At 39.8% G+C, this 18004-nt stretch overlaps 1 protein-coding gene across 5 annotated transcripts in view; it reads right to left on the bottom strand.

Moving 5' to 3' along the window:
* The window catches only part of GRIP1 (glutamate receptor interacting protein 1), a 230661-nt gene that overhangs the window by 97828 nt on the left and 114829 nt on the right, over window positions 1-18004 (bottom strand). For all 5 annotated transcript variants that reach the window (XM_074168854.1, XM_074168855.1, XM_074168857.1 and 2 more), the window contains exon 2: window positions 11182-11262. In XM_074168854.1, the coding sequence (XP_074024955.1) occupies window positions 11182-11262 (81 nt within the window). The remainder of the gene's footprint in view (window positions 1-11181; window positions 11263-18004) is intronic.

Genomic DNA, 18004 nt, shown 5'->3' with positions numbered 1-18004 from the left:
GAAAGGATGAGCTCTTTGTTCTTACCACAAACAAAACACTAGTTTGTAATGATGCTATAATTAACTCGTGGTATTACAGCTCCCACACAAAACAGACATGCCTAACTCTTTTATTCTACACTATGAGGCACGAATTCGTATCTCTCTCTGCCCCACATACCAGGGATAGGATGAGGAAGACACACAAACACCAAAATCTCTTTCCTTCTTTTGATTCTAAGAAGCATCAAAATGCTATTACACAAACAAGTAAAGAAACAACTCTGTCTCCATCCACATGAAACACTTGAAACCACTCCATGTTGGCAAAATGGGCATATAATCTTGTAACAAAAAAAAAAATAATTACATTTTGATGTAAAAGTCAAGTTTTACAGTGACAGCTAGTAGCTTGGACCCATTAATAGAGTTGAAAAGAAGAGGCAAGCTATTATCCAGATCTGGGATAACATATTTTGGTGTGACGGTGCTGTTATCTTGGTAGAGGATATATTATTTCCTTGCTGTCTTCACTTCCTGAATTTATAATCACTGCAGAAACTGAATGGGAGATTAAAAAAAACCCAAACAAAGATGGAAAGCATGTTTTAACTCCTTTAAAGAGGTATTGGAAAAAATGGAAAATACACTAGGGACATCATTTTAAAAATCAAGTTATTTATCTATAACTGTAAAATAAAAAGAATTTATCATCCAAATAGGTAAATGATAAAAAATTATTTTCAACTTCTCAGATTAGCATATTACTCAGACCTTAAAGGTACATGCCTGGATTTCTTTTGCTAGTCATATGCTACTGCCTAAAACATTGTGGGACATAGGACTTTTGAAAGACAGCAGTGTCCTGCTAGGTCAGGCTAACACTCCATCTAGTCTGGCTCCACATTGGAAAGCAAGAAAATGAGGTCCTGTTCAGGGAGAGAATGAGAATCTGCCTACTTTGTCCAGTCCAGTCCTGCCACGGTTCCCCAATGTGCAGTATTAGAATCATAGAATGGTTAGAGTTGGAAGGGACCTTAAAGATCATCAAGTTCCAAGCCCCCTGCCATGGGCAGGGACACCTTCCACTAGAGCAGGTTGCTCAAAGCCCCATCCAGCCTGGCCTTGAACACTTCCAGAGATGGGGCATCCACAACCTCCCTAGGCAACCTCTTCCAGTGCTTCACCACTCTCACAGTAAAGAATTTCTTCCTAATATCTAATCTAAATCTCCCCTCTTCCAATTTCAAACCATTACCCCTTGTCCTGTCACTACACTTCCTGACAAAGAGTCCCTCTCCGGCTCTCCTGTAGGCTCCCTTCAGACATTGGAAGGCTGCTATGAGGTCTCCCCGGAGCCTTCTCTTCTCCAGGCTGAACAACCCCAGCTCTCTCAGCCTGTCCTCATAGGGGAGGTGCTCCATCCCTCTATCATCTTCGTGGCCCTCCGCTGGACCCGCTCCAACAGGTCCATGTCCTATTGTCAGAGGGTACAATGCTCCTCAGTCTTTGTAATATTTACATATGAATCTCTTGCCAGTTTTTCCAGTCCCTTCTGAATCCACTGACTCAGTCTGCATCTGTGGGTTTACTGCTTACTCTTCCTCTATAGTGATGCCAGATCCAGGATTGCCTTGATTGAATGATGCAGAAATCAGTTTTTCTGTTGAATCCGTGTTTCTGCTCCAATTCTGGACTGATAATAGTTTAGATAAGAATGTCGAAACAGATTTCAACCCAAGAGAAAAAGATATTGCCCGATTTTTTTTAATAGATTCCCTCACTTCTGAACAGACTGGGGAACCTCAGCATTCCTCACGCATCTTCTCATGTAGTATTCCTTTTTCTGAAGACATACTCCTTCTGTGCCCAAGAAAACCCAGCCGTGCTATCCTGTGGAAAGGCAGTGGTTTTCAAGAGGTAAATATCAAGCTTTAGCTTCTCAGTTACCTAAAAGAACAAGGAACCTCTGGTGTCTGTTATGGGCTATTCTACTCCACAAGGATCAGTCAAATTCCAGTTTCACAAGATAAGAGTTTTACAACTTCTTGTGGACAGCAGAGATTATTGGGATTGATTAGTCTTGTGGTCAGCAGGGAGCGGACGGTGATCAGTTACACAATCACAGGGTTACAGATCTCGCCATGCTTCTCACCTCTTGCCATGAACTTTAACAAGTGTATGGCTTTCCTCCCTCTTTCGGAACTCACACAGCCTCTCCAACTTCTCTTTCAGAGACTCTCCGTACCTCCCTTTCAAGCCCAGCCTTGACCACCTTTGGCTTTTCCTAGTTCCTCTCTCCTCAAGTGTCCTCTACAAGCCTGCTCCCTCTTCTAACTGAAGCCTTTAGAGGAGAGTAAATTTTTCAACAGACATCACCAGCACTTTGATTAAAAAGAATGAAACCAACCATCACAAGGATGTTTTCCCGTTGTGGAGTTCAGAGAGCACGCCAAAGTCGTGCAGGAAAACAACCCAGAGATGGGACCCCCAACCTCAGGAGACGCACTGATGCTTCCCAGCCTATTCTCAGGTCTCAGGAGCCATTGAGAAACCCTGTGGTGTCACAGTGACAGCAAGGCAGGTGCTAGGGACTTTGAACTAACAAATGGCCAATGGAATACATGCACATGCACACACTGCAAGCGCTAAATAACTGAGATAGGTTTTTAATGACGCTATAGATACTATATAGAGTTTCATCCTCATCATACTACATATGAAAAACTGCAGCTGGAATAATTTAATACATTTTATTTTGAAGGGCTGGTCTGGTAAAATCGTATGCAAATAAATCCAAACACCCATAAATGAAGGTGGTTGCTACCATCAGCAATAAATCCTGCTATTGGCTGTGCCCATATTCAACTTTTATATAGAAGTGAAAATAGTTTAAAGGTATTTAACTTTTCAGACCTCATATCAGTTGAATATTTGAAAAAGCACAGCGTTCCTCATGTACAGTATTGCCTTCAAAGCATTTTCTTCCTCATTTATGGTGAAAGGAATAAAATTAGATTGTTCTCTATCCTAAACCCTTTCAGTATTGAAAAGCACTAGCATGGTAGCAGATCTGTAAAGGAAATGTATAAATAAATCATCAGCAATCTCGTTTAGGTAAGAACTCAGTGGGTTTTTTTCATTTTCTACAAGACCCAAATATCTTTTCGGTTTATCTGTGTATGAATCATGTTTACATGAATGCCATATACGAAACCATTCCAAAGAAGTTATTTTGGTGGAAGGGAGGGAGAACAAGGAAGAAATCTTACTTCTTTCAGTACTAAATATGTGAAAGCAAATTCAGGAATTTCCAATGTCAATGGGAATGAAAAGACATGTAGCTCTGCAGATGCTTCACAGACCATTTGATAAACCTCCAGCAGGTTAAACAAACACACAGGCAACACTGTAAATGATACGGCAACTGCAGCCTCTCATCAAACATGAAAATCAGCAAATGACTTTGCAGATATAATAAACACCTCAAGTGCAGAAAAGCTTACTAGCCTGTGATCTGCATTTCACAGGTCAAAACACTTGCTTCTGTTAGGAAATCACCCAAGATAGTTACCATAATAACTGTGACTGCAGAGGTTATTGCTAATGGATTTCGAAATGTTAAAAATCTCTTTAGTGGCAAATCTGAGCATTCTGTTCTGATTTTAGAAACTACACTGTAAAAGTAAGTGTCTATGAGACAAATGCAAATTGAGGGGAAAAAAGTGCTTTTGTAGATGTACGCTTTAACTTCCTAATCCAGCCTTTACTGAGATATATATATTATTTTCAGGTTTTACTTCTGCAATGAATTCTTTTTTTCCACAATGAGAACTATGAAAGAGGCAGGGGATAATTTTGTGACAGGTTTCCTGGGGCAAATCATGCTCTTAATCTGCAAAACCAGTTAGCCAGGGAACACTATTTAATATTGTGGTAGGGGATGAAGGAATGGGTAAGACAGCACTGCATCCATGAAACTGGAGTGCTTAAAAAATCAGAGGGAAGCTGAAGTCGGAGGCAAGGCAGGTTTGTTTTGATGAGGCTGGAAAAGGTGACTGAGGTGTGCACAAATTAAGCAACATGGCTCGCGAAGTTGGCTGCCCTGCAGTAAATGATGCAAAGGGGGCTGCTGAAGTTAGCAGCAGTCCATCACAAAATAACAGGATCGTTTTCATCTTCTGCTGTTTTACTTGACATGGGAGTCTGAAGGAATTGGACCAAGTTAACTGCAAGCACAAAACCAGCTACTTTTGAACACGCTGTCTTGCCAAGGCCATATTAATCCCAGAGGAAAACAAAACTGGCTCTGGATGTGTGTTTGCACATAGGTAAATATCTACCCACTGGGGATGGACCGTCTGTCTGTCACATTTGTCAGTCACTGTGAACCTGGCTCAGATGTTAACAGCTGAGCTACAATAAGAATAATTTGGGAGCCACCTTCCCTCCTAAGCAGTGTCATTTAATGAAACTTGCATCTTTGGACCATATTGGAAATCTTGAACCCTTTTTTTTTAATCCGCGTGGATTTTTTTTCCAATTCCTCCTATCTCTCTGTATTACTTTCTATATTTCTCCCTTATTTCTGGGATTATCTTGTAAAATAAAAATAATGCACTCTATCTATTCTAGTATTATACTATGCCGTACAGACCTTGTCCTTATTTAAATTGCAGCACAGCACACACAAATGTTAAATTCAGCTAACGCAATTTTCTATTGGCAACTAAGCACATCCTAACTGGATCACATGCTCTGTCTCTTAAATGTAATCTATACTATATATATATTTTTTAACTCTCAATTGTTTTCTTATTTCTTCACAATCTTTGCTAGTTTTCCTATAGCAATATATTTTTGTTTTCAGGATTAAACAGACATATCTATATGTTACAAAACCCCCAAAATCATAGTGAAGAAAACAGAGTGGTCTTTAAAATTCTTCAGCTTCCAGCTGACCTACATTCAAGTTCATTAGTTGTGGGCAGCAGACAAACGCCTCAGGAAAGCCACATTTGGTGTAGCCTGAGACAGAATATGAATATTTGCTGCACAGCAGGCTGTGGGTCAGGGAGAGGGGAAAAAAGTCTGCTTTTGTGGTTTTTTTAAACAGCTAAATAGCACCTGTATGTGTTTAGAGCCAAGGATTAGAAGAAAACTTCCTTACTGCTTTCTACTGACAAATACATTGTGTATTTAAACATTTCAGAGCCTTAAAATTCCCAGGACATTAATTATTGTTTTATTACAATAATTTAGTATTTCATGATTTCTCCTAGGAGTATTTTGTGTCCTTAGCAATTACTGAGGACACTACATCATACAGTAATTATTTTTTTAGTATCAGCTCTGTAAGTATTATCCTTGCAAGGCGTTTTAAGGTTCTTGGATTCGAGTGTGTTTCCTTCTAGCTCAGTAGTTCAAAATTCAGCCTACCCTAAAATTATATTTGTTTAACATTTCATTTTTGCATTTAAATTTACCAATAAATTTACTTTACCAAACTTCCCCAAAAACGAGGCTACAAAACTGCTAATAACAGCAATCCCAGAGCTTGAGCTGCTGCAGAGGATGCGCTCAGGGCTGTACATTCACTCTGTGTTTTCCCTCCAGTTTGATGGCTAGCCCTGTTTTTGAGATCAAACACTGTGCTGAAATAGGAAACTGGTATTATAGAATGCTTCAAAGAATCAGGTAGTGTGGAAAGCAAATGCAGTATTCATGGATGCACAAAGGAACTGAAAAATCTGGTCACTTTAATTTCAGACTTCAAAGTCTTGACAATTTTCCTTCAGAGTAGAGTGACCTATTTTAACAACTGACCTGTTAGTACCTCCCTGCAACTGCGTACAAAACTTGCAAATGACAAATAATAATAGAAAAAAAAATTGGTTAGAGAGAAAACTAGGCTCCCCATAGTGGAGAAAATGTCAAAGGAATGATTTATAACATATGGGTTTGATCTATTCTGCTCTTCTCCATAAGGGCTGGCATGCACTCTCACCATAAATACAGACAATCTGCCTGTTCAGCAGATGAGGTATCACCGTGGAGTAGAAGGTGGCTGAAATGAGACTTGGGAAGGTGTAACGGCTCCTGTGTATCCCTGGGGCCGGCACAGCTGGAGCACAAGGGTTATGACGGCGGTGACACAACAGTGGATCAAAGACAACACGATGAGGGACAAGACTTCAAGGACCTTTTGCTAGGTGCGTTGAGCAGGGCAGAAGGAAGACAGCTGTGTTGTTCTTGTGTCCCAGAGAAAAGGAATTTTCCTCTGAGGAAATATTCCCACCACATCTCTCCTCGTTATTTGGCGCTGGTTCTTTGAACAAGAGTTTACTGTAGGAGAGAGACAGCTACATGACTGCAATACTCCTGGCTAAACTAAATCTCTCAGTTCACAGATGATTCAAATAGCTGTCCCAAACTACAGTTTGCATTATAGTTGTTTGAGCCCTTTACCACGTCAGGCAATAAAACTTCACATTTCTAGAAGTCTCACATAGTGCAGATGTCTGAGTCAGTAGATGCAAGAAGTACATTTTTTTTTAATTTAATGTCAAATAGACTGGATACGAATTAGCTTTTCCCCCCCAAAATAGACTTTCAACCCAACCAAAACTACTTGCAGAATTTAACTGATGATTTCAGCCAACAAAAATTAAACACTGAGAAGCTGAAACACTTCAGCTCTTAAAAACTGTGGGGTTTTTGACTATTTTAAAATGTTTTTTAATAACAATAACTTTTAAGACTCAATAAAAAGCAGGTACAGAATTGGACTAAAACCAAAATGAAATTTTTGTTTCAGATTTTATAAAATATTTTAATCAGCCTCAAATTTACAGTGTCTTTTTTTGTTTGTTTCATAGAAGAATTATTTTTATGCTTGTGTCCGGTTATCTCTTTCCCCTCCATCCCCCTGCTTTTCAGTGAGTCAACTGAAAATAAGACAAATAAATAAATGAAGTGAACAATTTGCACAGCGTTAGTGTCGACAGGTTCCTCCATGTTGTTAGAATAGGTATGAGGGCAGTGGGTTTTGTCTGAAAAGCATGGGAGCAGCTATTCAGCCTGTCCATATTCAGGACAGCACTGTGAACATGCTTATCTTTGAGCACATGTTAAAGACTCCTTGATTTCAAAGTGCCTCTTTAACAGTGTCATCATCTCTTGACATTGTATCAGTACTGTTGGAATATTTGATGCCCTTTTTAAAGCTCCCACAGGAATGAACAAGCAACCCCAAGCACGACACCTTTGATTTAAGTGCTATTTCCCTGATGCTTCCCCTTGGCCAGGCAGTGCTTTGGACCCTTGGGAAGCCAGGAGGAAACCGCAGCCCAGGAACTCAATGGGAACTATGGCCATCTAAGCCTAGGGACTCAAGCAGTTAGCTAACGAGTATCAAATACTTTATTTTTAAACGTCAGGCGTTTTTAACTGCATCTGTGATTCTGAGGGAAGGGTCCTACCTGTGAATTTTGAAACACGCTGCTTTAATTTATGTGCCTAAGCACTAGTCTGACAGGGATAGTTTTCTGAATGAGACACAGTACACACCCCCGTGGCTTCTGTAACCTACTACATGGGCAGAGCAGCAATAAGGTTTCATTATATACTGGTCGACAGTCTAAATTTAAAGGTTCAGGGGAGAAAATCTGTTTGATTCTTACTTTGCAGGCTGCTTGTCACGCTGGCGTTACGTCAAGCCTCACTTTTATGTTACGAAATTCAGACTGTAAAGCTAAATAATGTTTCAATCATGTATTTATAACTACAACTAAACACCTACATATCTGCAAAATTAAGTCCAAGTTTCAAACTGCAATCATATTAATGCATGTAATTTGAATTAACTATAATTTCAGCAGTTCGGAAAATCCCCTTGAAAGGATCTGTTGCTTGTTGATTTTGCGCCATGTGAAGACATGATAAATATGACATGTAGTCTCATCACATGAATAATGCATTCTGCATCTTAAGCAAGCAAGTTCTGCTCCAGAGAGATGCTTAATCCATTCCTTGCTTCTGGGGATGAAAGGAATTAAACTCAGTGCACTGATTTCACAGTATGCTCTCATTTGACTTTAATTATAAGATGATTATTTCAACAATTTTTTCCTGTAAAATAAACCAAGCCTGAGCTCTATGTAACTAACCTCTATAGAATTATAGTACTTCTCTGTGCACTCAGTCTTTGCTCATCAATACTGCACTTTCAATACAGTTTCACATGGAAGGATAAACACAACCTCTTGGGGTTTACAGTTGGTATAGTAGTTTCAGGTCTCACAGCAACAAAAGCTCCCCTTTTTTTTTGATATCTGGCCAAAGGAAGGAGCACTGAAATCCTTTAAAGTGAATTCAAATGTCATGAGAAGGAACTTTCACCAGGCACAGGGAGATGATGTGATCCCACATTATGCTGGAAGATTTACATCATGCAACCTAGATATATATTTTCACTAGTATTCTTTCCACAAACTGTTCAAACCTGTGTAAAGCTCAGTATAAGATTATGTACCTTGCTAACCCCCAAAATTTTTCTCTGGGCTGATTCAATGGCCAATAACACTCCTTGGGAATAGGACATCTGCTGTCCGTGTCTCAGGAATGACAGAGCATCAAGTGGATTAGACAGCTATACTGTCAAAGGCACTGCCATGCTTCAAGCTTGAAAAAACAGCACTTCAGAAATGTGATGTTTTATCAGGCATACCATCTGCGGGGAATAGAAATGAATGCCTTCCATACAGTGTATGCTCTCCATGTAAGGATGACTGACAGTAACTCCAGCAGACATCTCTCCATCCAGGTCTAAAAGAATTTACCAGGTTCATTGCATCACACCTTCCAATTCAAAAGCTATTTGGAGCTGACCTACATACTGTCAGAAACATGATCCTGCCCCCAAGCAAAAGCAGCTGTACTACTTCCAGACACAAACTAGTTAATCCTAGTAGTTAATATTACCAGTAGTCACCCTATTGCCAAGCTGGCTAGCTGGGATGCATCTGCATTTGTGTCAAGACTAATCCATAATGTGGATAAACTGTTCACAGACAAGATGCTATTTAGATGCTATTTAGACAACAGATGCTATTTTACAAGGTGCTAGCTTACATATAAAACATGCGGTCAAATTTTCTCAGCATCCAAGTGATATAAATGTTTACAGGTTATTTTCAGAAACTTCAGTCAACTCGTAAACGTTCAAGTTACTTGTCAAAATAGTACTTAGTTTTACAAAGGTATGTATGTATCTAAACTCACAACATTCACTGTGCTAGCATGTGAATTTGTCTGGGCATGAGAAAGTTTTGGTTACTATTTTTTAAATATCCAACCAGCTCAATCTCATTTATCCTTTGGGGCTCCCATGGTCTAGAGGATGCAACAATGCATCAAGATAAATGTCTTCAATATATTAAAAGCTGAAGAACATACATAAGCTTAGATCAGTTTTTCAGAACACCTGAAATAAACAGAGTACCAAACACTTGCCAGTATTATCTCTTTGAACAAACTGTGAGTCATGCAGAGCACACAGGAAAGATTTGTCTGCAATGCTCTCAGAAACTCCAGAATATACAGTAACTTAAAAAATAATAATAAAAAAAACCATTAGTCATGATGACTATTCAACACTTGAAATCCTTAATCTTATCAAATGCTCTAAAGAAAAGTCGCACCAGTTCAACTTCCATCAAACCGTCTCTTTAAAGAACACAACTGAAAATCATGAGGAGTTCTCAAAATGTTATGCGAAACCATGAACTTTAGCCTGTATTTGGACCTTAGCATAAGTGTTTTATAAATACAGTAAGCACATCATAAATGACACTTGCTAAGTTCACAGTGAAATAAATTTAAAAGATTTGGGAAAAAAAAAAGTAGATACTTAATACATTAAGTATTAGTGACCTAAAAGCTAAAGCATTACCAGAAGAGGTACCTATACAGAGGTCTTAATTCACTGTGAAGAACAATGAATCTTGATTTGTATTGACTTGGAGGAAAAAAGATCTGGTTGGCGTTCATATAACTGAAGAGTTTCTCATAACAATAACTGCATACTGGACATTGTAGCTGTGTCATTTCACATTGTTTATGATCTTCATGATTCTACCACAAAAATAACAATCTTAAATCACTGGGATGTTTTCAACAGACAAAAATGTTCCTTATGAGCAAGAGCTAATCATCCAGCTTGCTCGCTCTCTCACACATATACAAACATGCACACAAAGCATCCACAAAACAGGTACTTTGGCCCTTGAGAAACACTAGTTGTTGGGATGAGATCTGAGCCTGACACTGGTAAATGACTGAGATCCTTCCTCTGCATCCATAACCTCCCTGTGGGATGTGTGACTTTGTTCAGTAATAAGGCCATGGAGTGCAGAGAATGTTAACATTAGTCATTAGAAGGTGGGTGACACAACCTTACAGTTTCCGCTTTCTATTGTAATACATCTTCCCTTCGAGTCAGAGGTTATTGTGCTTGAGGTGAGAATGGAAACATCAGTTATTCTGCCTGTGCACAACCTTTGTCAGCGTTCATTTGTTTTCATTAAAAGATCTCCAAATTTTTACTTGAGGTGAAAAGCCCTTTAGAATGCTGCATAACATATATATATGAAACTTGCTTTTCATGGACATATTTTACAGATTTGTTTGAACTAATTAAAAGAGACACAAGCTCAAAGATCACATTTTAACCATTGATCTAGTGGTCTAGCTTTGTGCGATGCGATGACAGAAAAGACAAGGATGACATACGTGGCAGAAAATCACGTGAAGATGAGAACTCTGACAGAGTGTTGCTCTGCTAGACTTCTGAGCCTGCCTATCAGCAGTGGAAAACTTAAGCCAATCGCCCTATACACCATCGAAATCAGATATTGAAGAACAGATTTTACGTGGCCTGAAAATACAAGCCTCTGATGGAAAGGTTGTTGTGATCAATGTCTGAAGTCTGCTGCAAAAGATAGACACAGGGATGTTCTTCATAGCAAAAGCCCAAGGTAACCTAACTGTGGAAGCTCGTTACAGCCCCCATGGAGCCTGCCTTATAAAGTTGCATGGTAGTAACTGTAGTTCATTTGCTTTTTATAACTAATTGAATTTTGATTAGTATTACCTTGCTGTTCACAAACAAGTTGGTGTTATAAAAAGCAAAGCAAGTCTTACCTGGAATACTCTGTCTCCTCACAGACAGTGCTCCATCAGGTGCCTTTGCCTGGTTTGCAGACTTTGTGTAAGGACTCTCATCTAAACAGAAACAAGCAACACTTCCAGTTACTGTTACGTATAATGTTAAAAACAACATAATTTTTACCCAAATACTGTGTGAACTAGCAACGGAGAGCACAAGAGCTGCTGTGAGCTGGATAAGGATGAGTATTTCTGAATGCTGACTCAATGCTCAATGTCATGTTTAGACTCAATGACAAAGGCTCTGAACAGCAGATCTGAAAAGGATGGGGTAAAACTCATATTGGAGATAATGCTTAGTTGATGACAGGACTGATATACAAAGGCCTTTTTGGTTTTAAAAAAATCATAGAATCTTCCCTTTTTTTCATGTTAAGAAGCTTCACATGTCAAAGACTCAAGTGAGAGAGGTACCATCCCTGCTCAGGAGCAAAAGGTTTCCAGAAGCTTTTGAATATTCCGGCTGTAAAGATGTGTTCCTTTTCCTTTGGGATCTATCAGTGGGTGGTTCCTTTGCTGTCATAACGATTGATTGGGGAAAACATCAGGAAGCTGTTGGCAAATAGGCCAGGCACATTTATGCCTAAAGAACGGAACTGTGACAGTCTGTGTCTAAATAGGAGGCTACATGGAACACCTACTGATGAACTTCAGAGCGTAAGAGACCGCTAATGGTGGGATGAGCAGATGAGTCATCAATTAAAGGCAGCAGTAGGCAGAAAGTGAGTCACTTCTACATCCCTCTTAAAAGCAGAACGGCGCTAGGGAAAAGATCAATTATATTGTAGCTTTAGAAAGGACAAGCTATAAGCTCAAGAAAGAAATCTGAATAAAAGAGAAGAAATAATAATATGCATTTTATTACTTCAATCAAAAGGAAGGAATCAGAAGAAATTAGGCTTCTGTCTTGTTTGTCCTTTAATTGAGTGCTCAAACACTTTAAAGTATTATCAAATCCTTCTATTTGCATATTCTCCTTCAGGTTGCAAAGGACTGATGCGTTTACAGCCTGTGCATGAATACATGCTTAAATACAGGTCAATGACCAAAGGAATCAAAGACTATGTTATCTGTTATAGCATCCTCAGAACAAGTATAGAACCATACAATCATTTTCTGGAGAATCACTTTTTCTTTTCAGATGACACTCTTGACATTAAAAGCCTTCTTTGCTGATTATACTATTTGTGTCTTGCAAAGTCTCAAACTCATTTAGAAACTTGCATCAAAGACAGCAGTCCATTTTTATATAAGTGAGATAAGGGTTTGGTCAGCGTAACATAGTTTAAAACCAGGTCTCAGAAAGAAGTGACTGGAAGAGCTGGTTGGCTTTTAAAACCAGAACCTCTGCAATGAACTCTGCTACTGTTAGGTGGATGCAGTAACAAAAAACCTAAACAAATAGGCAAACCCCAAAAAGGTAAAGTATTGTTGTATAGCCATGCACTTTGATGAAAACGCAGCAAGTAATGAAGAACTTATATTGGTAAAATACCTAACAGCCAATGTAATTGTTTTTTCTACAGTAAAATGAACTCCCATTGCTTCAGGACTACATTGTTACAAGGAGAAAGATAACAGGCTTGACTATACTGTATGCTAGTACAAACTCCAATAGAACTGTCAGCTACAGGAAATACAAAAGCATGAAAAAATATTAACATAGATCCAGCTACAATTTAGGAAAAAGGCAGACATGTAAAGCTTTATTCTTCCATTTGAGGAAAGTGGAAAAGCTAGTATTATTGCATATGCAGAATATACATCCCTTCATTAAAGAAAAAAAAATTAAAATAAGAATGAACTGGAACTTCTGAAGGAATTAGGATTATCTTTTTTGTCTCACAAAAGAGACACTGCTGAGCTCGACCTCAAGAGAAAGCTCACCAAACAGCCTTGCTAACTCATATCAATACGAAAAAAATGGAGCTCATCAATAACATGTAGCTTACATGTCTCATCCATTATTACTTATGTGCAAGTGCTGAACATGACAGCACATAGTGCTACACGTGCATTTTTCTATTAAAAAGTAGGCAGGAAACATAATACAATTTCTCAGGAACCAATGGATGGTGATGACTTTTGGGCTCTATTAGAATGTGTGCCCTACCTATGAAAATACCTATCAATTTCCAGAGCAAAACAGTCCTTTCCTAGTCAGACTTATTACATACAAATTCTTCTCATCAGATTTGAGAGAGGGCAAAAAAAGAAAGAGGAATTTCCACAACCGGACCTTTTTCACTGAATCTTTGTCACTGAGCAAATGAGTAAATCAGCTACAGACTCTTGCTGGAATAGGATTTTCCCAATATTGCACCGTGCTGGGAATACCTGCGGTTATCCTGAGTTTGGAACAAAGGACAAGCCTGCACATCTTTCCGGTTAACGGCACCAATGAGAGAAGGGGAGTGCACGTTCGACTTACCAGGGAGCCTGAGCAATAAGTCTAGTATTTTCTACATAACAACTGGCAAATACTGAAGGTAATGGAGACTGCAGAGGTGAATAAGGTAGTATCACAATTTAAGCATATTAACATTGAAAACTTTCCAGGTATTTATATAGTTTAGGTACTGCAGGCATGCAGTTGAGTTACATTTCTTCATCTGTCTACAGACTTTCAGAACAAAAAAAAGAGGCCCAAAAAGTTGCTTCATAAACGTTTGAACCCCTATTAATGTAAAATATGCCCAATTATTATTGGGAAAGAACAATGAGTCACTGTATCATCGGTGGATTGGGAAGCTGCTCCAGGACAGGAAGGAATTCTCTTTCAGTGCCCATTTAACAGTAAAATCACACTTCAACGTAACTAGAAATCAGTGTAAAGGATTCCCAGAAGCAAAGGAAAACAAATACAACCAGCTGGAGAAAGAATGCTAGCAGCCTTGTTGAGATGCTTATTTGAGACAGAAAAGTAACATAAAGGGCAGAGAGATGCAGAAATTGATGCCATCCTAAAGATGAGTGTAACTAAAGAGACAAGGAAGCCGTAATAGCCCTAAGATGTCAGACACCATTCATGCTGTCAAAAAGGGAAAAATCTGCTTGTATGTATTTGCAAAGTTGTATGTGTGGCCTCAAGAATTTAGTATCAAATTATTGATGTCCCCAACCTCTCTATAGTTAGCAGGAAGGGTCTTAAAACATGCAAAAATGTTTCATGATAGCAGTACCTAGGGAGATTTGTCTGAGTGTTTTGTATTACCAGCTTCCCCCTCTACAGCACAGACAGACTTTGTGGAGACGAAACTCAACCCAGCAAGTCAACGCTCTGAAAAAGCAAAGGAGCAAACGGGTATGAAGCATTCCCCCGCAACAGGAGACAATAACTCAAAGTGAGGTAAATCTGTGATGTATTTAAGGAGCCACACATACAAAGCAAAGGGTGAAACAGGCTAGACTCAGGAGCATAAACACAGAATCACAGAATGGTTTAGGTTAGAAAGGACTTAAGGATCATCAAGTTCCAACCCCTCTGCCATGGGCAGGGACACCTCCCACTAGACCAGGTTGCTCAAAGCCCCATCCAGCCTGGCCTTGAACACTTCCAGGGATGGGGCATCCACAGCTTCCCTGGGCAACCTGTTCCAGTGTCTCACCTCCCTCAGAATGAAAAATTTCTTCCTAATATCTAATCTAAATCTACCCTCTTCCAGTTTGAAGCCATTACCCCTCGCCCTATCACTACATGCCCTTGTAAAAGTCCCTCTCCAGCTTTCTTGCAGGCCCCTTTCAGATACTGGAAGGCCGCTACAAGGTCTCCCTGGAGCCTTCTCTTCTCCAGGCTGAACAATCCCAGCTCTCTCAGCCTGTCTTCATAGGAGAGGTGCTCCAGCCCTCTGATCATCTTCATGGCCTAGTGAGATAAATCTCACCTAGCTACACCCCTAATACTAATATAATCCAATGACCAGCAGGGAGTGAGCCACAGTCTGTAAAGAATTCACAGGCCAAACTGCATCATCCCTGAGCACGGAGACGCCTTCACTTGGAGCAGGTAGCTGCAAACCCTGCCACTGGGTGCACCAGCTCCTGCCCGCCCCTGGAGGAACCACACTGCAGGTGGCCACGTTCACTACAGCGGGATGAGCGTAGCTATGCAGATATACTCTTGGAGCTGCATTAATTACGTCACTGATTCTTTTTTTTTTTAATTTCTTCTAATTTCCTCTGGTTAAGAGACTAGACAGGCCACGGTAAACAACTTCTAGCAAGTCAGTAGGTCATGGTAAAGTGACTGCTATGCTAGCAGATCTCTTCACTCAGTGACTGCGGGAAACAAATCCTCTTACGCTGTTAACAGGTGGGGGTCATTTTCTCCCCCCAAATCATACTTGCATATTTTTTGCAGTTGCCATGTGCAATAGCGAACAAGATACCCACTGTGGTAATTCACCTCCTTCCTGGCAGAACACAGCGATAATCTCAGAGGTGACACCTTGCAGATTACTGAGATTCTTAACCAGCAAAGCAAAATGATATTCCTGTTTTCTCCTTTTACTTGTCCTTGTGGAAGAGCCCAACATACCAGTAACAGTAGCTCATATATCATTCTTTCAAAGGTCTGCACACAATTCTTCTAATTAAAGACTACAAAGATAACAATCAAGTGGATAGGCAAGTAGTCCTACTGCTTACAACTATTAACGTAAGGCTTATTGCCTTTAGTTATTGACTGTCAGGCAGATAAACATCTTTTTGCACTTTCCTGCCCATTTTTAACATGCTGGCTTCTCTATCCTGCAACTGAATGACTCGATTCTTTGAGTTAGGGACCATACTGTGACCCTTTTATATCATTCTGTGTTGCTCTCACTATACAGGGGGGTTCTCCATACACTGCAACAAACCAACAGTAATGTAACCCTATAAATCATAGAATCATAGAATCATTTGGGCCGGAAGGGACCTTCAAAGGTCATCTATTATGATTATAGAGATTGTCCAGATTATACACTGGACAATGTGTATAGATCTATATAAAGTGCTTGGTACTGTGCTAGAAAAATGACCATATGAAATATTTATGTATTTGCTGTATTCCGTTTAATATCCTTTGAAGAATACCAACTGGGGGCACATGGACAAGTTCCTGTGCAACCTGCTTTAGGTGGACCGCTTTGGCAAGGGGGTTGGACTAGATGATCTCCGGAGGTTCCTTCCAACCCCATGTGATTCTGTGATAAAAGGGAAGAGATTTCCTCAACAGTCAAGGCCAGGCATTCAACATATGGGGTGGTTTATGGCCACTGAACCATTTGCGTGTCTCCTGAGGTAGCTGTGAAAACTACTGATACAAGGATGTTGTCTATAGATGTGGCAAAGCCTAAAAGCACTCCCTCCTTCAAGTCTTCACAACCAGTTAGAGGATGTCTCCTTCACTGCTGCTACCCCATGTCCAGGCGATAACTACTGAATGCAGTGAATGTGTACAAATCCTGTGCAGCACCAGGTGGCCTCAGAAGGCGACTGCACACAACTGTGTCCTGTCGGATACAAAGGGGTAGCCTCTTCCCACTCCACTGGGAACAGCTACCGAACAACTCAGCAGCTGCAGCTTTGGCCCTCCTACATGGAGAGGAAATGTGAAGATCCTTCACTGTTGTATCTTGTCTCTCCCACACAACAGCTCATTCTCAGCTCTACATCGCACCTTGTACCTTCTTCTCTTCTGCAAAGCCTGCATGCCTTTGGGAACAGGGGAAATAATGTGGCACCAAATTTGTAAGTGAGGAATTTCAAACACAGGAATTTTTTAGTATCAAGAAGCTTGGAAGCTATATTAAATTTTTTTAGCAGTACATGTGAAAACATTATGAGGGAGAACATGAGAGTTTCCATCTTTCAGTTTTTCATTCTCATTCTTCAACAGCTTACTTATGTCTCACAACAGGATAAGACATTCTTTGGCCAAGGGAGAACTTAATTTAAACCTTTTTAGAGTTTGCCCATGTTGCTCCTAAGTAGACTTCAGAACCCAAGCAAGTGAAATCTGAGGTATTCCTCAAATGTTCCCCACTGTGAAGCATCTCCAACTACTCTAAGTCCCAAGGCTCCACAAGGAAGCATGTTATATCTTCATCTGGCTACACCTCCAGCTGTCTCAGTGTACTGGAGGAGTAAGATCAACTGCATGTGTTGTTGCTTACACCATTTGGGATAGCACTTACCCCAGACTAGTAAAGAATCACATACCTGTACAGAGAAAGAGGATGGCAACACAACAAGTTGTCAAGATGATGATGACAACTGAGAGAAGAACGTCCCCAAGATTAGTTTCTCAAAAATTAAAAGCACCATGACCACAGCTATTACTTCAGGCATTCCTACATCTGCAATAGCCCATTCACAGAAATTTGCCACTCCTTAACTTTATAATGAAGAATATTTTTTGCTAAAAGCAACAGATTTTTATGAATCCTGCCAGTACAGCACAAAATACCATAGGTTCTCATACTTTCTATATCTCAAATTTATCCTGAATTTTATCTTTCAATGGCATAAAGCTCAGCATTATCTAAAAGCATCATTTTTGGCACAGTATCATACCAGTGACAGTTGGTAAATTCTGAGCTACAGCTACATTTTTTGTTATCCCCATGGCTTGCAGCCAGAGGCTTTCACAGATGAAAATAAACACGTATCCACTGATGTTTGTGGTTTACAGAAGCTCTGAAGTTTAGAAAGGCTTACAAAGAGCCTCAGTAGAAATTTTAGGACCACTCCTGCAGCAAGTTATTCTGGTTTAAACTCAGTCCTTTCTGTTAAAGAGCTTCCATTCTGTAAGAAA

This window comes from Numenius arquata, chromosome 2 (genome assembly GCF_964106895.1).
Source record: "Numenius arquata chromosome 2, bNumArq3.hap1.1, whole genome shotgun sequence".
NCBI classification, from domain to species: Eukaryota; Metazoa; Chordata; class Aves; order Charadriiformes; family Scolopacidae; genus Numenius; species Numenius arquata.
The sequence above is the reverse complement of the archived record's forward strand: the minus strand, read 5'-3'. Positions and strand labels throughout refer to the sequence as shown.